A 27,978-nucleotide genomic window follows, 5' to 3' on the forward strand; every position below is an offset into this window, starting at 1 on the left:
TACTATTATAAACAATGGAATTTTATTAAACTATAAAGAAATAACCGGACAAATAACAAAATTTTGATCACATTATATATATGTATATACATATATAATATCTATGTGAAACATGAAAGTAGAGAGGGAAATGAAAGATATAAAGGGACACATGCAACATACAATAAGGGAGTAATCAAATACAAGAGATAACAGAACATTTGGATCAAGAATGCAGAAAGGAGAATGCAGGAGAAAGAAAGGTCACCAACAAGAATTGGAGGGCAATCAAGAGAAGGCTGGGGGAGTAAATAAGAAAGTACGGTGATGTATACATATGAAAATATCACAAGAAATCCACTCCCTTATATGCTAACTCAAAAATGTAATAAAAAGGTTAAAGGCTATTCAAAACATAGAGACAAGACAAAAATAGAAATTTTCTGAGACTAACCATTGCTTTATAAAATTTCACTTTAATGATACCCAATATTTGAAAATGGTTGGCTTCAAAATTTCCAGTGGGAAAGATTTATATTAGTAACAATGCAACAACAGGGATTTTTAAAAATGGCAATGCTTGTTCTGCATTAATGATATGAATCAATTCAGCTCATTGGAGTATTTTGCTTATAAAAACTTAGGCACAACTTAACCTTAGCAGAATGAAACTGTATGTATTTTGTGATTCTTCTTTAATCTGTTGATTTAAATGTATCAAATGAAGTTGTGTCTGAAGTTACACGTGAAGCAATCAATCTAACTGGAGAATGACACAGCTGATTTTAATAAACAAATAAATGAGAATATTTCCCAATTAGTGCCAGTAAACAAAAACTATGCAAAACATTACAAACCCACAGACATTTAGGCAAAAAGGTTTCATTTTAAGTTTTTAATCTCCAGTTTGTTAAATATGCAGAGCACAATTCTATTTAAGGTGTTTGCATTTTGGTTTCCATGGTAATTTTGAGAGACTCATCTGAAATAATTTTTTAAGGTGAGAAAAAAATCTTACAGACATTTTAAGTTATAATGTTGTTAATTTCCATAATTCATATCAATATAAAAAGTCATCCAATTAGCACAAGTAGTGTATGCTTTCTAAAGTTAGGGTCATATTCTGATGTAGACTTGCTAATGTTTAGATAACTTGTACATGCCCAGTACTTTTTAATATATTTTTATTAAGATGAAGATGAGAAGATTGGTCCCATTACTGAGGAATAGGTGTGAGACTCTTTCTGTTGAGCAGCACGTTGTGGGAAGAGAAAGATTTTTTTCTCAGAAGGGCCACGGATGATATTGGCATAGAGAACTCCTGTAGACAGATTATTTGAGTGAAGTGGATGTTTCTTCCCAACACTCAGTATCACTGTGAATGGCATGACTAACCTGACAGAGTAGAAAGGGTATTCTAGATAATTATTTCATCACATTGTGTTGGAACATCCAAACATTCAAGAGAGATGGTCTGAAGATTCTCCTTCCTCTGATGAATTTCCAAAGTACTGTCCTTACATCTCACACATGACTGGATGAACAAACTACCATGCTCTGAAAATTGATCACGAAATTCTGAAGTCATAAAATAATACACAACTGGATCAAGACAACAATTCAGATTTGCAAGACACAGGGAAATTATGTGGAAACACAGAGTACTTTTAATAAAAGAACAGTTGGAGAAGACGTGTTGCTTCACCATCATAAAAAACGGGAAGTTGAGATGGTACGGCGTGAAGCACACTATGAATACCACTGCACACATTAGGACCATCCTCAAAGCCTTTTTTCTCTCTTTAATATTCTGGGGTGGATCATGGAATTCCTGTAGAGATTTTCTTGTTTTCCATGTGCAATATGTAATAATTACAACAGGCAATACAAACCCTCCAAGTTCAGCAGCCGTTACCATGCCTATGGAGGAAGCCATACTAATGTCATGAAGCCCTAAATCAGCAAAGCAGGATTCGCTGTTGTTGGCTAGACCCGCACTTCTCAGGATGGGGAGTGGCAAACAGGCAGTCCCCACGACGACCCAGATGGCAACACTGATGCCCACGTCATACCTACGCTTCCAGTTTCTGGCTCTGAATGGCTTGAGGAGAAAGAGGCATCTCTGAAGGCTGATGCATGTCAAGAAAAAAATGCTGGCATACATGTTGAGATATTTCAGATAGAAGCAGAGCAGGCAAAGAGCCCTCTGGAATGGCCAGTGACGGTTGATATAATAGTAAATCCGGAGAGGTAAGGACAGGACATGAGCAAGATCTGCCACTGAGAGGTTGATCATGAAAATGATGGCCTTATTCTTCTTGCTGATGAAGCGGCACAGAACCCACAGGGCTGCACTGTTAGCCAGGAGACCAGGGATGAATATGAAGATATAGGTGGTTGCATACAGAGAGTACTGAAATGTCAGATGTGTGACATTGCAATTACTCTCAGCAGTGCTGGTACTATTGCTGCCCATCTTGAACATCTCAGTATGTTCATCAAGTTGACCTATAGAGTTATGGCTCCTGTCCAAATATATAGGTGGTTGCCAAGAGGGTGTGCTGAAACGGCATTTGCAGATCAGTGCACTTAACTGTCATACTGTTTGTGCAGTTACTTCCCAACTTGTGCCATTATGTTCCTTCCTTAGGAAAAGCCTTTGCATGGTGGTTTCTGTGGAAAATAGAATAAAGATAGGGTCAGAGGCAGGTCAGCACATGTGAATATGCATATTAGTTGTATTCCTACCAGAGGTGGTTAAATGTCATCTTTCATAAATTTGAAAGCTCTCATCTATGTCGAATTAAAATAGTGGAGCAATTTACTAAGAGATAAATAGTAGCTAGGGAGATATTTTCAACAATGTAAAAGATAGTTATTTTGACAGTAACTTTAATTTAGTTTTTACTCTGACTGATAATCATCAAAATTTCACAGGTACCCAACAGCCAAGATCTTATGACCCATCAGCCCCCAGACAAATATCCCATCACCCTTGTGAAATTCCATATTTCATTTGTATACCTGTTTCTGTCCAAAAAGTTTGAGATTTAACAAAGTTATTGTCATCAACCCAAGCATAATGAAATTTTAATCCGTTTTCAGTAGCTACCTTATAAATCATTAGATGGTTGCTAAGGTGAGCTATAAACTCTTATTAATGGCACGTGTATTAGGGGTCTAAGCAGGGGCTGGCAGAGCACCAGGCTTTAGGAAGAATAAGGTCTCAAGAAAAACAGGGCTCCTTTCTTCAAAATTTGACTGAAGGCAAGGTTTGTTCTACTAACATCTTGTTAACACCTTTTATAAGTTCATGCCACAAAAGTTCTGTGTTCATTAACAATACCATGGCAGCATCAGACACTCATGTATATTGAAACTATCCTTTCAGTATGTCAGTCAACTTCCAAAATGCATGAAGCCCTAGAGGGTATCCTTTCATAAATGAAGCAAAAGGGGGCTGTTTCCCTTTAGCTCTGAAATCCAGTGAAAATTATTCATGTAAATTGTTGTATTTCCAGTGGTCATAAATTTTGAAAATGTCTTTCATTCACTTAGTGACTTCAAATCTGTTTCTGTGTTGTCTCAGCTTAGCTATTCCTGCCAAAGACAAAATAGTCTACGCCTTGCTAGACAGAAAAGCTCTTCAAATATCTGAAAATAACAATCATGCCTTCCCGAAAATCTTCCTTATCCAGGTTAAACATTCATTTCCTAATATGACATTGTCCTTGTTCTTGGTTTTGTTTTATGTTATAACTTTACTGCTTTTGGCCAAAAGCCACCGTGGTACAACTTATTTCATCCTTAGAATGAACATTTAACTAATAATCATTTGATGGTTTTTAGGAAATATGTTTTATATATCTGATTTCAAACACAAAAGAATAAACAACATTTTAATGCTTCGTTGTACTTTTGAGTACTTGAAAATGCAGTTAGTTTGCTACACATTTATAAAGTTAAAGAAAACATGAGACAACATTGATGGCAATAAGAATTCAAGTGGAAAAGCGAAATACATATGTTGCAATGCCTCTTGAATTAGGCTGCAAAGTAATATAGGGTCCTAGAACCATGGGTACAAACCTAGCCACAGTCAATCAAAAGCTGTAAAGATGTAATCAATTCAGACAAAGCCCATACTGTTTCAGAGCCTACCTGATGTCTCTGCAGTGAGTACATGTAACTCTTGGATAAACTGTATTTACTTAGCTGAAAGATCAGTGCAGTCAAACAACCAGGTCATTCAGGCAAACAGCTACTCTAATTTTTTTTTTGAGTTGACTATGCTGTTGAATCAGGCAATTGGCCCAGTAAAGTGTAAATAGAGAAACACTATCACCTTTTTATGATTTTCTTGCACTATCTGAAATAATTGATATTGTGTATTTTTATATTCAAGCTAAATTTTAAAAATACTTGCAAACACAAACCAGGTGGAGTGTTCAAATACAATCACTTAATGCTTATGATAATCTTTGGTTTAATTATAAAATGAATAACAATTACTAAATACCTATTTTGTACACATTCTATAATAAATACTCTGCGTATACTCTATCAATCTCTGACACCAGTGTTATGAAACAATAAGCTACAATGGCTGATTTGCCAGATGAACAACCTGAGACTTCTAAAAGGCAAGGCTCACTTCCACAAATCACAAAAGTAATTTTTCTGGCTTCCCACTATCCATAATTCTGATTATTCTCTTTAGTGAGCATCATATAATATTTTCGGCATGTTGAGGTCACTCTCCTTTCCAGGTGGTTTTCCTGCGGTAGATAGGAATCTCCTACATGCCTAATACTCATCCTCTTGTTGCATATTATCCTTTCAAATAAAAGTCTAGTAAATGGTTTTGACTGTTGGAAAGGTTTGCTGACTGTTTGTTGGGTGAATGATTTTTTGAAGGACAAGTGAATCTGAGAGACAGAAAGTCTCTGTTGAGAGGAAGTGAGTGAGTGGGAATGACGGAGTGTCTGGGGATTAGGATTTAGCTGTGATGTTTGACTTGACCACCAGGTGTCAGAAGTACACCAATGTTCAAATACGTTAACACATGAAAGGAATTTGAAACTCCATTAATAGAAAAATTAAAGGTGATCAATTGGCATCCTGTGAATTTCAAAAACAGAATCCTTTCAACAGTATTTTAGAATGCTTGGTTTACTATTGTTATCAGCTTTCACACTTCATAATCATTTTCTAAAGGTTGCTTGGCTTCTAGATGTATTATAGATTCCTAAATTATAGAGCTATTAGGAGTCATCTAGATAAGAATCAGTTACTTTTCAGAAGAGAAAAAAAAACAACTTTAGAAAAAGAAACCTAAAAGTTACAAACTCACACAGAAAGTTAGTGGTAATGGCTGAACTGGGGTCTCTGGCCTCTCACCACAGAATAATAGCGACTTTTCCAGGAACTCAGAAGATGGAAAGCACATTTTTGTAATTACATGATAACACAAATGTTCAGACATGAACCAATGCCAGGATTTAGACCACTAACCTTGACAGTTAACTGTTCTAAAAAGAGGAATTGCTTCCTTCCAAAATTTCCAGAGCAAATATACTATCTTTAAAGGAATAACTCTAGTCCCTGAAGGATTAGATTGTGTAAGAAGCCTACTTAAAAATACTTAATTATGTTGTTGTCAATCTTTCATTATTTCTACACATAAAGAAATGAGTTCCATTAGAAAACAGAGATAAGCAAAGACAAAACAAATTTTTATTAATATAAAATGCTCAGTCTTAGAGTCTCAATACAGTCTGGTTTTATACATATACAGAGACATTTATATAAACAAAAGTTTCCAGACATAACACTTTCATTCATAAACTTTGCAGGCTGTTTTTCTATGTATACTGATTTATAAATGAATTCATAAGTAGCTGTTTTAATTAAATTTTACTTGTATACACACACACATCTATATCTATATCTATCTATCTCTCTCTATATATATATCTGTAAACATAGTTTTAACCACTTAACCACAGTTAGGATAAAATTCCATGTCAATAACAACTAAAAGATAATTTTTATGGATATTTACATTTTAATTAAAATTATCTAGTATAATTTATTTAATTAATGGACATTGTAATCAATTACCATTTTTCTTACTATTAGAAACAATGGGAAAGCCCGGAATGGTGATACCTGTTTACAGTCCCAACGTTGGGAGGTTCAGGCAGGAGAATCAGGAGTTAAAGTTCATCATCCTTTACATAGCTATGACAAGGTTAGCCTGGGCCATGTGAGATCTTTTCTGAAAAAAATTACAAGTTATGATAAACATTATTACACAGTCATCTTTATATAGTTGAACAACTTGTTTCTTAAATTTTAAGTTGAATTGCTAGGAATTAAGTAGGAAATTCAAATTATCCAAGAAGGCTTCCCATATGAAATTCCAAAGTTCATGTTCTTTTCTGTAACATCACAGTGTCAAGCATGTTAGTGTTCCAAATAGATGAAATCCTGTCTATCTGGTGGAATATGTAGCTAATAAAGACTCAATCGAATAACATGTGACAAATTGTGCAAATGTAAGTTAAACATAGCTGTATACATTGTCAGATAGTAAATCAAGCTGAATAATATATCCTTCACCCCGTATAGCTATGATTTTCAACAGAGCATTTAAATTTTCCTGCTGGTAGTTCTCCAGTATTCTAAGTATCATTTATTATTTTGTGATGGTCCATGGCAGATCTCCAGAATGGATGGTGACTCATTTCTTAACACCCAGCTAAAGGATCAGCTGTAGTTAGACAACTATAACAGTTATCTTACTATCAAGATGGAAAAGACTCTTGAAAGTTCCAATTTAATAGGCTTATAACCACAAATCCAAATACTGTAGCACATGACTCTCAAAGTTAAACATGCTTCAGAATGATTTAGAGTAAAGTCCTATCCAGAATTTTTCATTCACTATATCTGAAATGGGGACCAATAATAAACACTTCTAATAATTATCCCACGTGATCACTGTTTGAAATTACTGCCCACACACACTGCTAATACAAGCAAAAGTACTTTTTCCTCACTAATACTGAGAATCGTTTTACTCACCATTTTTTCTTTTCCACATTGGATATAAGGATTTTTTTTGACAAGTTCATGGTCTAATTTCCATCAATTTGTAGTATAATCTGGCATGTTTATCTATACTTAATTATCTTTCTCTTCTCAACACTCTGGAAAAAATACTACTGAAAAACATTTAAGGGAGATTTTTTTTCAGTGTTTAAGAGCACTTGTTGTTCATAGGACCTTAGTTCCATTCCCAGCACACATTTGGAGGGCTCACTGTATCCTTGTGCATCAGGCACAAATGTGGTGCACAGACATACATTCAGGCAAAATACTCATACACATAAAATGATAAAAGAAAATATAAAAAAATTCGAGACCAAAATACTACACCATGTTTCTGTTTTTAAAAAATACAGTCGGGCTCTCTGTTTAAAAAACGAATCTTCCATAATTGGAAAACAATGTCAGTTATCTGAATTAGTTATTCATTACCTTATGCATCTTTGAGAAAAGCTTAATGAACTTATTTCTAAAGTGTCTTGTACAATCAGTTCCATACAAAAGCTATTTTTAATGTTCAGAGTTACCACCATGCTGCGGCTTAAGCACTTGTATAAACAATGTTTCCCAAAATTCTTACCGAGCTAAGACAAAACATGCATTATAGGAAAACAAATTACGTTGTCTTAAACTTCCTAGTCCTCCTCCAGTGTCAGGAACTTCAAAACAGGAGGTTCAATAAAAGTCAAAGGATACAGTGATCTTAAAAAGACTTTCTTTGGCTTCAGAATGTAACTGAGAAAAACACTTTGCTCATTTGTGGCTGATTTTTGTTTTAACAGTAAAATCTATTTCTGATTTTACCACCGCCCCCTCCCCCAGAATTTGGAAAAACTCATAAATTTTGTCCCCAAACCACCTATTTCAAATTCTTTTTTATCTGGTGCCAGTGTAACTTAAATTCAGTTTTCTGGTTCTGTTTATTTTTCTTCCTGACAGTCAATATACTATAGTAGTACAACCGGAGACTATTTTCAGACAGACCTGAGTTTGAAAGCAAGTATCTGTGCTTATGAGTTGTTTTTCTTGATTTATCTTATCTACAGTCTCGTAAATTATACAATGTGCACTAGTGTTTATATGTTCAAAGAAGGAAGGTAATTTTCACAATGTTTGCATCTGGTAAATAGTAATGTCACAATGCATGCTGCTTTTATTCCCATTTATTTTGTGAAATTCTTCTGAGTCATGAAAGAAGACAAAACATAAATACATTTCAAAGCCTAGCTTAAGTTTCTTGTAGCTCAGGAAAATACTCCTGACTTCTTAAGCCCTTGTTGACCTCAATTTTCTTTGGATTTTTGATGTATCTGCCAACTTACAACTTCATGGATACCATATTCCACAAAAAATTTACTAAGAATTTCTAATGTACCTTATGCACCTGATAACTTTTAATTCTCAAGATAGCTCAATATTTGATCACTGGAAGGTACATAATTTTATATTGTTTGGGTAATTGATTTTGAGTTCTAACCTCCTTACCAAGCATATTATCTTACTATTTTTGAAACATAGTTCCTAGTCTCTTAAAAGTGTGAATTTACATGATGTTATATGATCGTTCTGACATATACTCAATTGATACAACACATGATATCTTGAACATGTTTACCAACTAGCTTTGCCTCATGCATAACCACCAAATTACAATATTTCTGGTTTTTTGATTTTAAAATATATAGGTGGCTATAATCTGCATCTCTTACTTAACTTCTAAGTAGTCTCTTTACTTCCAATGAAACTCTTGGAAAATAAGCTGGCATTGATCTGCAGTGGAGTTCTTCAAAGTAAAATATCACTTGCAATCCAAGTGTAAACAACTAAACAAACCACTCAAAGGTGAAAGCAAAAGAAAAAAATAAATGAATTCATAAAGAAATGTTTATTAACACAAGTGAAAAGAAAATGGATATTAAATTAAAATTTCACACCATAAAACATTGAGAAAAAGAATATTTGAAATGCCTCTTAACACCTAACCTTATTTTAAATTAAATATAGGCAAATCAGACATATAGGTGGATAAGTATCTATTACTAAAATGGAATAAGATAAATAACTATATTCAAATATATGTTACCTACAAAGAACAACTAAAAAGTATCTTCAGTATATTGATTCAATCTCAGGGCCAAAATGTTGAAACAAATCCACTAATTTGGTAGGTGTGGCATATGCCTTAATTGATGGGTAAACTAAGACAAAATGGTTTCTTGAACTCAATAATTCAAAGACAGGCTGGGAAAAAATAGTAATAAGGGAGATTAATTAATAGATAGAAATTTTGGAATTTAACAAATAGAAACAAATTTACAAATTCTAAAGTAACAGATGCATCAAAATATCACAAGAAAAATACAAAAATGTTTTAATTTACCCATAGAGAGAAAACTTTTTATTAAAGGATATATTAAAACTGATAGTATTTTGAAATCTCTGATCTAATCTTCGACATTATAGAAGCATCAATGGAAAAAAATCACTTAACCAAAATCTGGCAATATAAAATGAATAAAATAAAGCATGAAAAAGCAAAAAAGATTAAAAATAATAGAAAAAAACAACAGAACCAAAATTGGTTCTTTGAAGATATAAACAAAATTTGCAAGCCTTTAACTTGTCCAGGAAAAAATTTATGAAAGAAAAACCACAACTTAATAATAACAAGTTGAAAGAGAATACATTATTACAGACAGAATAGAATTAAGGTATATAATAAAACAATATTTACAAAAGTATGCCAAAGTTTATATGATTTACATATTTACACAAACCAATCAAAATATATATTTATTGTTACATTTTAAGAAATGAATGGACTTAAGAAGAAAGTAAACAAAATTAATAATCAATAACCATATCACAATGAAAAGTGTAAGCTCCAATGGCTTATATATGACTCTTAAAGCTTTTTAGAAGAAATAACACTGAAGACTTAACATTGCTTAAACAACAATGGAGCCAAAGTGTTGTGTAAATTAATTGTAATACCTGTCCAAATCATAGCTTCCTTAATTACAGATATTGGCAAAATTATTTTAAAAATCCGAAAATACAAAGAGCTTTTGCCCAACAAGAGGAAAAAAACTAGAAAATGCATACTTTCATATTTCAAAACTCATTTTAAAATGACAACACTCAAAACAAAGTGCCTGGAATATAAGGATATATATATATATATATATATATATATATATATATATATATATATATATGGATTAATAGAATATATTTTAAAGTTTAGAAATAGAGCTTTTAAGTATGTGGTCAAGAGATTTTTCTAGAAGAGTGCCAACAAGGAATGGTAGTGTCAGTGATCGTGGAGCAACTGGATTGCTAGACAGAAAAACATGAACTTGATAGACATGATCATCTTGATCTTTTCGTATTTCAACTCAGTGAAGCTATGATCCATTGGATGAAGCCACTTGTTATTCCCAGCAACAGCTAGCATATACTTGAAATAATCACACAGAAACTGTATTATTTAAATCACTGCTTAGCCCATTAGTTCTAGCTTCTTACTGGCTAACTCTTACATTTAATTTAATCCATTTCTAGTAATCTGTGTATAGCCAAGTGGCATTGGCTTCCCAACAAAGTTTTGGCATGTCTGACTCTGGCCGCATCCCCTGATTCTTTCTCCCAGCATTTAGTCCAGTCCTCTCTGCCTGTCTAAGTTCTGCACTATTAGCTGGCCAAGGCAGTTTTTTTATTTATTAATGATAATCACAGCACACAGAAGGGACTCCCATATCACCTCCCCTTTTCTGTTTAAATGAAAAGGAAGGCTTTAACTTTAAAATAGTAAAATTACATATAACAAAACAGGTATCAAACAAGAATTACAGCTATAATATTTATATGTACTTTATCTTTTATCATAACCAAGGAAAACTATAACTATAAATACTTCAACTTCATCAAAGACTCCAGAAGGACATATTACCTATGGAAACAGTAAGTGCATTATAAACAACTTCCAAGACTCTAGAATTGACAGAGACATCTCCCTGCCTGGACAGTCACCCAAAGTACTTTTGTACCACTGGTGCATCCATCTTCAGCCTATAGGCCCATAATATCCAGCAGACTTTTCCATGAAACAGGACATTTTAATGACAGTTCTGTCCATATTGGCAGTTTGCCAGTCACTTTTTTCTGTATCCTGTCTTGCAGACTCTTTCATGAAGCAGGAACCCTGAAGGATTGTCTCACCTTTAGGCAAGCTCATCAGTCATTTCTCTGCAGGTCCTGCATGTCCAGTTAAGTAGTCCAGGAAATAGCAGTTTCTTTCCCAAATGGCTAACAAACTCCATTAGGAGCCTCTTTGATGTCCATCTTCCTCTTGAAATAATTGGTGCTGCCAAGAGCAGAAGTGCCTCATTGTCATGAAAAGTCCTAATTTTTTAAAACATTTAAATGCCATATTCTGAAGGTCTTTGAAAGATTTGAAGAATACCTACCAAATTGAAATATATGCCTATACATCTAGAAAATATAACTAACATGACTACAAACTTGACTATTGTAGATGAGCATTTATTAACTTATATTTCTTAATTATACACTATATTTTAAAATGAGCTACACAAACACAATACCTTAATCAAGATCAGAAATATATATGTGTGTGTGTGTGTGTGTGTGTGTGTGTATAACAGAATTGACCTTAGATTTGTATCCATAAACCAATTTCATACCAATGCAAATTATTCATCTCTATATCTTATCCCCCTTTAAATGTAAACAAACAATATTTGGGAATAGGGTCCAGGGTTCAAGTCCTTGTTTGGGTGTAAGATGATGAATGGAAGTTACAAAATAATGCCACACCAGTTCAAAATTATGAATAATAAAAGGGTTAAATTATTTAAGGGGAAAACTTACAGATCATTTTCCTAGATATCAGTCCTCTATGAGAACAAGACCAGAGTCTAGCAGCTGGAACTGGGAGGCGGAAGCAAGAGAGAGTAGCCACACATTTACAGATACTTTTACAATATATGAGACCATGCCCAAGTGGGCTGGTATCTTAAAGACTATTGGTTGAAAGAGCAGAATGTGCTCCTACAGCAATGGTCCTAGTTATTAAATCTATCTCTGTCTCTCTCTCTCACACACACACTCACAAACACACACACACATTCCTACTATATAAGCTTTTAAGATGATCCTATCTTTTTGATTGTACATAGTACTATAAAATAAGAAGCTGCAATTATCTCTTCTAGAACATAGACATTATAAAAAGATTAGTTTTCGTTATTGATATTTTAATGCATGAACATTGTTTATTTGCTTATTATCCCCATTCTCTCTTCCTTCACTTCTCTTTCCTCTTTATCACCGGTCAGCACAACCCCCAAATAATCTGCTTTTTTCCTTCAGATATATATATACTTTCACATGTATATATATATATATATATATATATATATATATATATATATAATGCTAAATGTTTTATTCCTCAGGAAAAAAATGTGATAGTCAATAGTCATGTTTCTTAGCCTGGCTTATTTTGTCTAAAAGAATATCCTTTTTTTAATTTTCTTCTTCATGAATGACAAATATTCCCTAATATATATATCATACTTTGTTTACCTATTCATCTGTTGATGGACACCTCGCTGATTCCATGTATAGCTTATTGTGAATAGTGACTAAATAAATATGGATATCTTGGTATCTTTAAATTCCTCAGAAACATACTGATGTGGGATTCCACTCTCTATACTATGATTAATTAAGAAGCTGTTTTGGGCCTATAGCAGGGCAGAACAGAGGTAGTTGGAGAAAACTAAAATGAATGCTGGAAGAAAGAATGCGAAGTCAGTGAGATACTATGTAGCCCTGCCAAAGACAGATGCAGGGAGTGGAACTTTACCCAGTAAGCCACAGCCATGTGGCAGTATACAGATTAATGAAGATGGGTTAGTTGAGGATATAAGAGTTAGCCAGAAATATGCTTAATCTGCTGACCAAACAGTGTTACGAATAATATAGTTTCGGTGTGATTATTTTAGAGCTGAGCAGCCTGGAACAAATAAGCAACTTCCTACTACAAATTAGCACACCTATGTGGTCAACTATATCAATGCAAAACCTGAGAAAGCTTAAAAAGTAATTCTAGACACAAAAGAACAGAGTTAAACACAACTTCTTGGTAGCCAGCATTTTGCTGATGGCATGCTGCAGTTCCTTTAAGAAAAGTCTTCCTGATTTAGAGGTAGAAAAAACAAACAAACAAAATAAGTGTGAGTTCAAAACAGTGGCTTCCTTGTTCACCATCACAAACAACTCTGACTCTTTCAGGATGTCTGGCTACAGAGCATTAAAATAGGGTCTGTTAGCAAAGTACCAAAACTTGCTTAATGGCAACATTGACCCGCTGTGTGACAAAAAATGAGGTAATGTACATGACTCTCAGAGGCAGCAAACATACTTCCTCCATGTTGAACTAGGTGAAGCAAACAGGCAGGGCCATGTTGGCCCTAGCCACGTCCACTTAGCATTTTTTTAAAAAGCACTTCTGAGCAGAAAATTATTACAGATACACAATAAAGGCAAATTCATATTTTAAAAAAGTACTTTAAATAGGTCATAGTGTTGGATAAATGTATGTAGGCTTAAGAGAGAGAAAAAAAGAGTATAGAGAGTTATAAAAAGAAGTAAATTGCTTTTTAAAAAATAAATCATAGTCTTTAAAGAGACAGAGTATAGACAGTCATAGATTAAAGAAATAAAGAAAACTAAGCCACATAGAGATGGAAAATGCACAAAGAGTCTGGATTATGTATATTATTGTGTTTCCTTTGAATTTTTGACTATTAAAGTGCTATGTAATGAGAGACATTTCATTGTATGGACTGCTAAGTTAAACCAACATGAAGGCATCTTGGCTTCAGAACTTCCCATGGTGCAGGGAATCCCGACTGCTCTTAAGACTAGAGAGGGAGGGGGAGGTGGGGAGGGGGAGAGAAAAGGGAGGAGGGAAGGAGGTGGAAATTTTTACTAAATAAATAAATAAATTTAAAAAAAAGAATTTGAGTCTAAGGATTTGTTGCTTTAGAAAAGAGGTTCTTCTTTTGCTTCCACAGAAGATGAGAAACTAAGAATTCCTTCCAGACTAATGTGGTTTGATGGACCAAGAACACCCAAAAGATCTTCATGAACACCCCAAAAATTACTTTGCCCAATAAACAGCAGGAAGTAGTTTGGAAAACATTTCACCCAAATTCCCAAATATTGTTTATGAATGTTTGTTTGCATTTAAAGGTAGATATGCTACAGAGATAAAAACTTTGCAGTGGTATGGATCTTGGTTTATTGATACAAATATAAGGTCAATGTTGTTACATGTATATTTCTGCCCTTAATTAAGGTATTGTATTTGTGCTGCTTATTTAAAATGTAATGTATAATTAGAAAATATAAGTTAAAAAGTCATTTATCATAGTCAAAATTATAGTCATGTTAGTTAGGTTTCCTAGATATATAGAGATAAATTTCAGATGGATAGGGATTCTTCAGATCTTTCAAAGACTGCTAGAATATGGCATTTAAAATTCTTAAGAATGTAGGACTTTTCATAAAAATGAGCCACATCTGTTTCAGGCAGCAACAATCTACTTTGAGGGGATGATGGGCATCGAAGAGGCTCCTCATGGAGATTGTTAGCTATTTGCACAAGAAAATGTTCTTGCCTGGAATGCTTGACTGGACTTACAGGACCTGCATCAAAATGACTGCTGAAGTTGCTTAAAGAAGGTGAGGTGGTCCTTCAGGGTTCCTGCTTCATGAAAGACTCTGCAAGATTTTCTGTGCAGAACACAGAAAAAAAGTAACTGACAAACTGCCAATATAGGTGGAACTGCCTTCGAAATTTCCTGCTTCATTGAAAGTATGCTGGATACTATGGGCCTATAGGCTGAAGACTGGGTATCCCAACATTACAGAAGAACCTTGGGTGACTGTCTAGGCAGTGAGATGTCTCTGTCAATTCTAGAGTTTTAGAATTTGCTTACAAAGTACTTACTGTTTGGTGTGGGAGAATTGTCTATATTCTGTCAATCATGTATTTTAATAAAACGCTGATTGGCCAGGCAGAAAGTATAGGCGGGTCAACCAGACAGGAAATGGAGGCAAGGCAATGAGAAAAGGAGAAGGCTAGGGAGGAGGAAACTTCCTCAGTCACTCCTGCGCAGACCACCGAAGAGGCAGCATGTAACTTGCCCAGCTGAGCAAGATACGGAGCCATGTGCAAACATAGATAATGATAATGGATTAATGTAAGTTACAAGGACTAATAAGGAGCCTGACCTAATGGGCCAATCAATTTATAACCTTATGCAATTCTGTGTGTGATTTTCTTTGGGCTTGCCAGTTGTGGGGTACTGGGTGGGACAGAAACCCCAACAAGCCAGCCCTCATGTTACAACTGTTTACATAGGTAATATTATATCCTTATAGGGTCTTTGATGGAGTTGAAGAATAAATAAGTATAATTACAGTTTTCTTTAGTTATGATAAAAGATAAAGTAGATATAAATATTGTAACTGCAATTCTTGCTTGATAACTGTTTTGTTTTATGTAATTTTATCATGTTAAAGTAAAAGCCTTCCTTTTTATTTAAACAGAAAAAAGGAGGTGATGTAGAATTCTCCTCTGTATGTTGTGTTTACCATTGATTAACAAAGAAGCTGCTTTGGCCCTATAGCAGGGCACAGCAGAGATAGGTGGGAGAACACTAAACTGAATGCTAAGAGGAAGAAGGTGAAATCAGGGAGACACCATGTAGTCCCACCAGAGACAGACACAGGGGATGGAAGTTTACCCAGTCAGCCACAGCCTTGTGGCAATACACAGATTAATAGAGATTGGTTAGTTTAGGATATAAGAGTAAGTCAACTCCATCCATTTGTCTGCAAACTATCATATTGAGTGAGGGAACACAGGCCCAGAAAGACAATTATCATGTGTATTCACTCATGAGTGGATTTTAAATATAAAGCAAAGAAAATCAACCTACAAATCACAATCCCAGAAAACCTAGACAACATTGAGGACCCTAAAAGAGACATGCAAAGGAATTTACATGGGAAGCAGCAAAACACAAGATCTCCTGAGTAAACTGGGAGCATGGGGACCATGGTAGAGAGTTGAAGGGGAGGAGAAAGGAAGGGAAGGGAGCAGAGAAAAATGTATAGTTCAATAAAGTCAATAAAAAACAGAATTAGTCATAAATACGTTTAAGTTACTAACTAAATAGCATTGCAAATAATATAGTTTCTGTGCGATTATTTCAGGGTGGAGCAGTCTGGAACAAACAAGCAGCCTCCTACTACAACACACCTAAGTGGTATTTCAAGATCACATACAAGTTTCATTTTTAGGTTATTGAAGACCCTTCATATTGATTTTCATAACAGCTAGACTAATTTACTAATTGACATTGTAATCATGAGTACATAGGGTTCCTTTCTCTCATGCTGTATTTGTTACTTTCCTGTTTCTGAGATAAAGTGCCATGATCAAGAACAACTCATAGAAGAAAAAATGCTTTATCTTACAGTTTTAGAATGAGAGCAATGATAGCAAGGGGAGGCATGACAGTAGGCAGTTGGAGCAGGAAGCTGAAAGATCGTATCTTAAACCTCCAAAATGAACTCTGAACCAGAGAGTTCACAGAAAGTGCAGTAAGGCTATAAACATCAAATCTCATCTTCAATGACATATTTCCTCCAACAAGGTCATACATTCTAAAGATTTCAATAAATTGGATAAACAGTGTCACCAAATGGTGACCACATCTACAAATATCTGAGCCTACAGGTGCAAAATTCTCCTTCAAACCACTATATTCATAATAACAATATTTTTACTTGCTGGTAGTTATTCTAAGTGTTTAAAAACAGAATGGCAATGTAGTTTTGATTTATATTTCTTTGCTGGCTAAAAGAATCTTGAATAATGTTCATGTATTTATTGCTTCCACCACTAGGTGGTGATTAGATGGTATTGTTTGGGGGAAGTAGGCAGAAGGGGAGTGGGCAGTGGCTCTACCTTCATGGGGGCCATTAACACCAATATCCTTTTCTTGTCCTCATGATTTCTTCTCATCTTTTCTCCTTACAAGAATGGAGCCCTACCTTAGACAAAACTGTATGTATAACAACTATTTGGAAAATGCTTATGCTAAAAAATCACTGACACTTTGCTTGTACCTAAAAACAAGATGAATCTGAAACCTGTGCTATAATTTATATCTTTCTGCTTTGCATTAGATGATGGCAAGGGACTAGGCCATTGACTTTATATCTATAAGGGCTGCGTAATTATACTTCATCCCCCTGATTATTGTTCTGTTTAAGCCTAAAGCTCACAACAGTTCTGCAAACATAGACTTGGAGCTCTTGGTCTCCTTTACTTATTTTTCTTCAGACTGTGTCCATGTTGGATAATAACTTCTCTCTTTCACTTTTTGCCATCACTTATCATTTTAATCGAACTTTGCAACCAATCGAGGAAGCTTGTTAGGGCTGCCAGAGCTCTGACTTTTATCCTAAAATCTCAGTACATGAGAGTGATTCTAGATATCAGTCATGTCACGGGATTTTAATATTTGAAGACATTTCCATGATCTGACTAAATTTCATATTCACTTGACTCTAAGCGTAAACATTTAGATGATCTGAGTAGACACCACTCGACTAGTTGGAAACTGTAGTAGAGACTTCCACAAAGAAACCTGCAGATAGTAGCGTGAGCCTATGCATTTCATCTTTCTTCTTCTGAGAGAATAATATGACTTAAGAATTTCTGCCTTGCCTAGTCAGCATCTATGATTGTATAAGCAATTCCTTGCAACCTATCTCTTAATTTTTACCCACTACTAATTCTGTTCCACTAATTGGACGTTGACTGATTCTAATATGAGTCATGTAAGTACTTTTTAAAAAGTACCATCTGAAGGATGAATTTTGGAAATTATCCTGGACTTTTATGAATTTAATGTACACTAATCTGTTTAGAACTAAATGTATCAATGACTATTGTGTATGGTGAAGAGGCCATGATAGCTGAAGACATGATTTGGCAATAGAGGTACTCAAAATATTGCCACTGAAATTTTCTAACCAATCTGAAAGAAGATAAAGTTGTAGAATACCACCTATTTTATCATTTTATAAATAAAATGTTCAAATATATAAAATTGTAAAATAGAGTGAGATTGACTGCTTACTCTTCAATATGCAAGAGGAAGTGACAAAAGAAATTATCAAGCCCAAGATTTTAAATTTAAGTCTGAAGCTTCATGTTGATAACCTACAAGCATTTTTATTTTCTATTTAAAAAACACTTATCTATAGTTACAGGGTCAATTTAGTCCAACCAAAACAAATGTCATCTTTTAACTTACTGAATTATAACACACATTAAGTTTCCAATTGCATAAATACTTTTCTCAAAGAGTAACATTGACTAGAAACACATAGATAATAAAAACTGGAATGAAAATATATCAGCAAATCCAAGTGAATCTGGCAATACTAAACATCTCAATTGCTCTGTGTTCTCTCTAGTCAAAAAAGACCTCTGAACTCTGCCTAGAGATTTTACTGTCCCTTTGTCTAGTAATTAGTAACAGCATCCTTTATGATATTTGCCTCTGATTCTCTTCAAGACTCGCTGCCAAAAGCCCTCATGCTTCTAAACCAAGAACACCATTACAATCTTAGTAGGTGTCAACAAATAAGACACATGTATAAATCACAAATCTTCTATGTCTGTGAAATTTTTGTCAGTTCATACAGTATAGGCTGAAATAACCCTATAAAGATGGTAGATAGGGTGCTCTTTAGAAGGCAGTATATACACATCGGGGTGAACTACTCTGGTTTTGCTATTTTTTAAATGTTGTTGGTCCCCTAACACCAACATGTTAGAACCTACTCACCAATAAATATGAGTTATTTGGTGGGGGGAAGTGGTTAAGAGAAATCTTTATAAATGGAACTAGTGACTTTGTAAAATGGATCTCAGAGAGTTGCTTTGCTCCTTTCACCAAGTAAAGATGTATGAAGAATCTACCAAGTATATGCTAGAATAGAAGGCAGTGAACACTATATGCCAAAGTACCTTGATATTTTACTTCTTAGTTTATAACTACAAGCTGTTCAGCTTATAGTGTTTTTATTTGGTTTATAGAACCTCAAACAAACTAAGAAAGTATATGTATTAAATAATCCATAAACACTAATTTTCTATTGGCATTCAGGTCACAGCCTCTGCAGCAAGTCAAGGTTGCAATGCAGCAGAAATATTTGTGGTGTTGACAGGTGACAATACTATATATAAGGAGATTCTTTTTGAGGCCCCTTACAGGCAAATCACAGTGCAAATTATAATTTTGGGGGATATACTGTCAACATCTTCAGGTAAATGCTGTTATTTGAGATATACTTTTGGAGTTATCCATAGGCCTTTGTAGACACTCAACACTACAGTTTTGCTGGTCATCTTAAACTAGGTATCCTGGATGTTTGAAGCCATAAATTTGTAAATCAAAGACCACAACTATGACTATTTTTCATTGGGAGTGCCTGTTGACCAAATAAATAAATTCTGGTATATTTGGAAATGGTTCTGTGTGATATGGAAACACAAAGAAAGGTGGACAACAGCACCATTATAGCATCTTCCTGAGACCTCCTGGAAGATGATAACAAACCTAATCCTCTCAGTGGGAAGAACATTTAGAAGTGACCTTGACTATCCTTTTGGCTCAAAAGGTAAAGTCCAAGGATGCATGATAATATACCAGTTCATGTGCCACAGTTGATGAAAGTTTAGACGGATGTTAAGTGATTCAGAACGTGTAGTGTGCTGAAGAGGTTTGAGGAACAAATATCTGTCTAGAATACACTAGATAATGTAAATATAATTGTAAAATGGCTACATAAGCCAATGAAACCTGTCCTTCTTGATTAAGAAATGAAAGTTAAAGTCTTGGGCTGACAATTCATATCCATTAGAATGATTAAGATTAAAAATCAGAAATGAAATATTAGAGGACTTAAACAGCAGTTAGAGTCTTCATGTGTTTCTGGTTAGATCATGAATGTAGTGTTGCTTTGTAAAACAGATTGAAAATGCCTCAAGGTTTTACATCTAAAATTACCATATGACCCAAGCATTCTGTCTTTATGCATTATAACTGAGGGAAATTAAAACATCAGAAATGATAAAAAAATCACACAATAATGTTAATATCAAGATCACTCACAGGAGTAAAAAGATGAATATATGAGAAACCCATCAATAAAACTGGGTGAATAAGGTATGATGTCAGGATGGGGAAAAAAGTGCCATATAAAAAAACTATACAAAAGGATCAGTTAAACATACTGTATGCGCAAAAGACTGGCTTGATGTTTTAATACAAAACATTGTAACCAATATTATTAATATGTTGAGCAAGGAAAACCACAGGAACATACAAACTAATGAAGAAAAACTAAAACCTCTCAAAAACTAGAAATATTCAGAAACCATCTCAACAAAATCAATAACAAATAGTGTTATCATTCAAAATGATACTGGAAGTTCTAGCACCATAATAAGACAAAGAAAAGAAGAAATAAAGGGCAAATTGAAAGGCCAAAAGACACGTTATCTATTTTAAAACAATTATCATCATGTATAAAAATGAATGAATCCACAAAAAAGTCTCATAGATACAATAATAATACATTTAAAACAGCTGAAAAATATATTTATAGTTGTCTATAAATCTAAAAAAACATATACAGGAACTATATATTGAGAGTTACAAAATGTTGATAAGGATTCCAGGCTTATATTAAAAATGTAATGTGTTATTGACTGGGAGATTATAAAGACTATAGGTTATCCAATCTCAAGTGGTCATACCTAAACACTTGTGTTTACAAACAATATAATATATATTTATATCTATATATGTTATGAAAATGATATACATGTATGTACCATATATAGTAAAAATATACATACTACATATAACAATAACAATTATAGAGGAGGTTTTGTTCTGAGAGTTTAGAGTGGTGAATTTGAAGATGGGAAAGGGAGAGGAGGCTGATGCAAACATAGTGTACTCATCTATGAAATTCTCAAAAACATTAAAAATTATATTTAAACATTTAGATGTGTTCTCATTAGATTTTGTCAACTTGACACAAATTACACTCATCCAGGAAGAGGGAACCTCAATTGAGAAAGTATTTTCATTAGATTGTCATATAGGCAAGTCTGTGAGGCATTTTCTTGATTAATGATTGCTGAGAGAAAGTCCAGTCACTTTAGGTGGTACCACCCTTGTGCAGGTGGTCCTGGGTTATTTAGCAAAGCAAACTGAGTAAGCCATGAGTGGAAGGCAGTAAGCAACATTCCTCCATGGCCTTTGCTTCAATTTCCGACTCCAGATTTTTTACCCAAGTCCCTGTCCTTACTTCCTTCAGTTCAGAGGTTTGACCTGAGAGTTCTAAGACAAAATTAACATTTTTCTTCCCAAATTGTACTGATTAGTGTTTTTTATCAGAACAGAGAATTAATCTACAACTCTTCCCCAGACTGGTATATAGTTTAACAGTATTCCCAAATTCCAGAAGGTATTTTTGTAGGATATGAAGTTCTTTATTTGAAAAGTTGCATCATAAAGCAAAGAATCTAAAACAACTGGGTAATTATGAAAGGCAAAAGTGAGAACAGTCGCTGTATATGACTTTGTGGCTTCCTTTTCATTTAAAATTTGAGAAAGATTTTCACTAAGTAAATCAGACTGGCTTTGAACTTGTTCTATAATCCAAGCAGATCTTGAACTCATAACCTTTTGCCTCAACATGCCAAATAGCTGTGATTATAAGCTTGCTCCACTATACCAAATTGTGATTTCCACTGGAATCAAGACAACATGGTATAGTTGGAAAACTTTTTAAGATGGATTAAGTAAACTAAAATGAAAAGAATAGGCCAACATCAATATTCACAATTCCCTATTTTTTACAGAAAAGAAAAATTTAATGAGTAAAATATAGTTCTTCAATCAATGATATTTTAACAACTACATATCCGTAGAAGAATAAAGGTACTTAATCTATTGTTAAAGACTAAGTTAAAATAAACACAAAATGCCCCATACTTCCACTTCTAAATATAATGGTATAAAGTACGGCGACTGTACTTCAAAATATGTTGATAAATTGCTCAAAGATATGACATAAAAAGGATGATATTGGAAGAAACAAATGAAATAACTAAATTTGATTTCATGAAACTTGAAAACTCTGTTCCATTAAAGAGTAAGTTAAGAAGATGTAACGGCACAAGTTTGAAGAAAATGCTTCAAAGTTTCAAATGTAAGTGATTTGTATTTGTTGTACATATTAAAGAAAGCTCTTAAAACAAACAATGAGAAAACAATGTAACTAGAAAATGATGAAAGTAAATGAACAGGAATTTTTTCAAAATGGAGCTGTGAAATACACATATATTTACACACATGAAGGACAGACAAACATACATACAGACAGACAGAAAGATTGCTACTATTAGAGAAATACAACTTAAACTATAATGAATTAGAATATTATACTTAATAGTATGTATAAAACAAAAAGTATTTGTAACAGCAAATGCTAACAGAATCAGACCAAGTGTATCTCTCATACATTATTTTTCTTTAGGAAAAAAGTACAACTGCCTTGTAAAGATGTTTAACAGATTTTAGCAAAACTAACAATACACGTACTATAAAGCCTAGAAATTCTACTTATAAGTAGGCCAAAGAAAAATGAAACCATATTCATAAGAAATTTGTAAATAAATTGTCACTGCCATTTAGCTGCAATATTCTCCCCCTGAAACAGAATGGAAACAACGCAAATCCTTTAGTGAATTAATAGGTAATTAGATAAACAAGACTTATTTTATTCCCATGCTGGCACCATGTTTAGCAATAAAAACTGAACCAAGTATTGATACAGGGAACAAAATATATGTGCCAGAGAAACTAGATAAGTTAAAATGGTCCATATATAAAGACTATATATTACTGCATTCTATTTATATGGTGTACTCAAAACAAAGCACAGACGGGGAAAGCATATGAAAAGTTATTAAAGTGCTATAGACTAGGGTGGGTTCTGATTTAATGGTATAGCACAAGAGAACTTATGTGATGAAGCAGGATTTCAAATTGATGGTGGGTGATGTTGTTTGAACAAATGTGACTATGTGATAAAATACACACACATGAATACTTGCCAAAACTGATGAAATATAAATAAGTTTTGCAGTCTAGTTCATTGTATTATATCACTTTTAACTTCCTGCTTTTGATAATGTACCATAGTTCCTTAAGATCTTATCACTGGGGAAGTTTGATAAAGTGTACACAAGGAATCTGTACTATTTTTTCAGTTTCTTGTAAAACAAAAATATATTTACTAATAAAAACGTTGTTTTTAAATTTCTTACTGAAATGCTTTAAGGCTCAACTGGCTGGAAACTAATAAAAGAGGGTTTATCTCAGACATTTCCTTTATAATGTATTTGTTGGAAATCATTGCATCTCCACCCATGCTGCTGATTTTAATGAGTGTCATACAAAATTAAGAAATGGCTTTCTGATTTGGTTTTGTTTGTTGTAAATATCACTGTAGCTGGAAAAGCTCAATTGCAAAAACTTCAGATGCATCTCAGGGAAATCACTGGTAATCTGACAGCCATTGAGCTGAGTCTTTCATCAGAGCCAGTGACAACTTCTGGACATTTTAGGTTAAGTCAAGCCCAACCCTGGGTTCTCAGACCTGCCCACAGAAATGCCTTAGCATCCCTCAGTGCAAAGTCAGCACACAGAAGTCATCCAGAAAAGGAATATGTGTACACTGCTGGAATGTAAATCAGTAAGTCACTTTTGAAAACAGAATTCAGTTTCCTCAAATAGCTCAAAGTAGAAGTGACTTCAATCTTGAGTATATATCCAAATGACTGAGATCAATATGACACAAAAAGATATCAACAATTTTATGCTAATTCATGATTATTCACAAATAGTCAAGATATGAAAGCAGGCAGGCTATAAATAGATCAGTGAATAAAATGTGGCATATATACACAAGAAAATAACATTGAAAAGTATGTTACATGCAACAAAATGGGTATAACTGAAAGACAATATGATAAGAGAAATACAGTAGGTTAAGAAAATGCTTTATAATCTCACTTAAATATGAAATTTAAGAATGGATTTCATAGAAAAAGAAAATATAAATATGTCTGTAAGAGATTAGAGGGAGGATAGAAAAAGGAAAAATGGTAATTAAAGTATACCAAGTTACCTAGGCATGGTTATTCACACTTTTGAACCTAGTACTCAGGAGATAGAGGAGACAGATCTCAGAGTCCGAAGCCAGCCTGGTCTACAGAGCAAGTTCCAAGACAACAAAAGCTACACAGAGAAATCCTGTCTTGAAATGTAAAACATAGGTATAAAGTTAAATAAGAAGGGATGCCATGATAATGCATTCGCTACATGACAATCATAGTTAAACAACAAATGTATATGACAAACTTTCTAGAAGAACACATCTTTGACATTTTACAACAGAAAGTTGTCTGTGATTGAAAGATTATACTGTAGCTCATAAACATACTCTACTATATGCTGATTAAAAAGTTTTATAAGGAAAAATTATTGAAAAGAAAAAAGGAAATTATCAAAGTAAATATCTGTAATAAAGTTTAAAATGCAAAATTAAAATTTCCAAACACAAAAAAACAGAATTTGACTTGAGAATTGACTCTTCACTTTCATGGCTACATTCCGAGGTTATCTACGTATAGTCCATATGTATTTTAACTACACTCTTGGTTAATGAGTAGGCAGGATGTATAAATCAGAAACCTTCTCTTTATACTATGCTATAATCTCTCCCCTTTCGTCTCCCTCACCTCCTTTATGATTACATGGTATGTTTCGAAGTGTTGATCTTCCTGGTTTGTGAAAATCTACCAACTGACTAAAAAATTCAACCTATAAACTCATTAGCTAGTTTTTCACAAGCTTAACCCTTCACCATGATTTCAGTCACTGGTGTTTCAAGAAAGGAGAACTTTGAGAGACCATAAATAACCCCTGGATTAGATTATTCATAGTGACATTTCTGGTTAGAAGCAGAGAAAAACACTTGCTGGACAAAGAGAAATATCCAGTCAGAGGGTTGGTTTTCTTTTTTTTCTCTTTTCCAGCCTCAGAATAATGTGCCTAGGCAGCTGCCAATTTGTAAGCCTAACTCTAATGGTATATTATAATTTTATACCACTAGAACTTTCAGACAAGTATTATTTTTCCAGTGTTGAGCAATAAGTTTGACCAAGTGGAAATGTCTCATGCTCTAGTGAATAATTTCATTCTCAGCCTTCTAGGACACACACATTCACAGCTGCAAAAAGTAAGCCATCAGCACAGAGTCAGCCAACAGAAACCTCTCCCTTCCCCTAGGGTTCTACAATTCAGTAAACGTCTAGTCCCTACTAAGCTCCAATTTTCTGTTAAACTCTGCTGCTAGGGACACATAGAAGATTAATTTCCTTCTTCCCCCTCTAGTCTCAGAAGCTGGTTGAATAACTAATCTTTCTTCCCATTAAACTTTGTGGGTGGAGTGGGGGAAGGGGAAACTGGCTGGTAGGGAAAACTCCACCCAGAAGCTTTTAAGTCTACTGAGAACATCTTTTGTCATAATCCCACCAAAACTTTTCTAAGGAGGGTCTGTCCAGGGAGTACTGCTGATTTCAGCCCTTCTGGACGTTCCCAGAGCACTGCAGCTGCTTGGCCTGCCTGAATTTCATATACTGGCCCGAGTATCAGTCACTTTGGAACAACTTTGCTATAGGAAAAAAGCCCCACCCATACTTGTGGTTAGAGAGATTAGGCAGAGCTCTCTCAATAGCAGACAGTATGGTGCCACTTGGCAACCATAATATACACATAGAGCTATCCTGTGAGTCATGCTCATGCAGCCCACAGCTGTTAGTTTCATTTTGTTACTGGAAAAAAAGTTAGAAGTACAATAAAGAATTTATCCTAAATTTTTACCCAGAAAAAAAAAACATTCATTTAGGGATTTTTTTAAAGGCATAACTTACTGTTTTCAACATTTCATTCTGGGGAAATGAAATATGTACAAAATAAATATACTGATTTCCTCACCTCAGGAAAAGGAAGATATTGCTGTAAATAAGTTTCATTTATATTGTCCCAATAAACAGGTTTCACTTATATTTTACAGCAGCTTACAGTCTCATCTAGAGTCATATGTAATTTTACATATTGTGGATAATTTTACCTATCAAAGAATCAAATTTCAAGTGTGAAATTAGCAGACTTTAAAAAGAACATGTTTTTTAAAAAGTCTCAGAAGGAATTCTTTCTAAAAAAGACAGCAAAATTCTTGGAACGTCTTCTGAAAATGCTTCCCATGTTCTCAAATTAAAAATACATCCAAAGAAATGTTCATCGTAAGCTGAGAATCAGCCCCATTGAGATTCGACAGCTGTGCTAGTTTCTAAGGCTTGATGAAAATCCTTTTGTGCTATTTGAAGCCATCACATCCCACCGGAAAATGCATGCATGGAAAATGTCCCAATCTGAGAAAACATGTCAAGTCTCATCTTATGAAAAGATTAAGGCACTTAGATTCATTTACTATTTGAATGCTGCTTTAATTTGGTTGACACAAACCATGAGTTTAAAATTGTAAGTTTATTTTCTCCCCTTGGCTCACACTAACAAAAACGCATTTAATGAACCGCAATCTCAATTTTAACATAGAATTGTTAGGAGCAATGTTTAACACAAGTCTGGACCCCTGGTTTTTGTCAGTGGCATGTTAAATTGTAGAGAAAGGCGCTTTCTATCCAGACAGCCACATTTCCTCTCAGAAAGCATGCAGCAGTTTCAGCGAACATTTTAACCACTTAAACTTATAAATAGATATTACCTCACTGAAGTCTCCATTCTTCATAAAAATATATCCCCCCAAAGGTAAGATATTAGCAGACTCAGAATTAAGTTCTCAATGGAAGCAGCAGAAATTCACACTGTCGTTTTCAATTCACAGAGGCTTTTTAGTTCTATTTTTGAATGTATGAAGAGAAAGCCAAGAACCTTACCCTTTCTACCCAGATATCCTGTAGTGAACTGCAGGCTTGTACAGCTAGAAGAGGAAGTAACGTAGTATATTCAGCAAAACAGGAAAAAAAACAAAATCGTTTACCTCTAATAGGAGGTAGAACTGTTCGTCAGCATCACTCAGTTGTTTGGGGAAGCATTCGCCTCAGAGAATATTGTGGGCAAAATAAATTCAAATTTTGGCTTTGATAAATTCAGAGTTTCCATGATTTGTAAACTCCTTCAATCAGGAACAGAGTATCTGACTTTCCTTTGCCACGTATTACCATAGTTTTCTGAGTCTATTCCGAACATTTAAATGTGTGCTGTGCAAAAACCCAGCTTAACTGTTAGAATTTTATTTTACCATTGAAAAATCAATGGCTATGTAACTAAAATCCTAATCACCTTTTTACAGAAATCAGCAAGTATCAACTTATATATTGATCCCCCCATTCTCTTAACATTATATTTTATTGCTTACCATAGTTTCTTTCTGCAGCAATCTTCTGGCATCTACTACTTAGGGAAATCCATTTCCAATACTCGGAAGGCTACTAGGTAGCTAGCTACTCCACAGTCTGCTAAAACTATAGAAGATACTATGTTTCCAGATAGCATTACATCCCATGACTACAATGGCTAATGTTTCCATCTAAAGACA

General features: G+C 34.2%; 1 protein-coding gene across 7 annotated transcripts; it reads right to left on the bottom strand.

The window, feature by feature from the left end:
* On the bottom strand, positions 1 to 27,978 carry LOC125389337 (putative P2Y purinoceptor 10). 7 transcript variants are annotated; one of them, XM_085685142.2, is made up of 3 exons: positions 27,799 to 27,978; positions 6,151 to 6,259; positions 1 to 2,652 (listed from the first exon to the last, which is right to left on the bottom strand). In XM_085685142.2, exon 3 carries the CDS (start codon positions 2,462 to 2,464, stop codon positions 1,397 to 1,399), a length of 1,068 nt encoding a protein of 355 aa, XP_085541268.1. In that variant the 5' UTR covers positions 2,465 to 2,652; positions 6,151 to 6,259; positions 27,799 to 27,978; the 3' UTR covers positions 1 to 1,396. The 7 variants fall into 7 exon arrangements, with proteins under 7 accessions (XP_085541268.1, XP_087758818.1, XP_048273808.1 ...); XM_087902692.1 differs by lacking the exon at positions 27,799 to 27,978 and adding an exon at positions 27,317 to 27,448; XM_048417851.3 differs by lacking the exon at positions 27,799 to 27,978 and adding an exon at positions 27,145 to 27,310.

The sequence above is a fragment of the Myodes glareolus genome, chromosome X (assembly GCF_982192425.1).
Source record: "Myodes glareolus chromosome X, mMyoGla1.1, whole genome shotgun sequence".
Lineage (NCBI taxonomy): Eukaryota > Metazoa > Chordata > Mammalia > Rodentia > Cricetidae > Myodes > Myodes glareolus.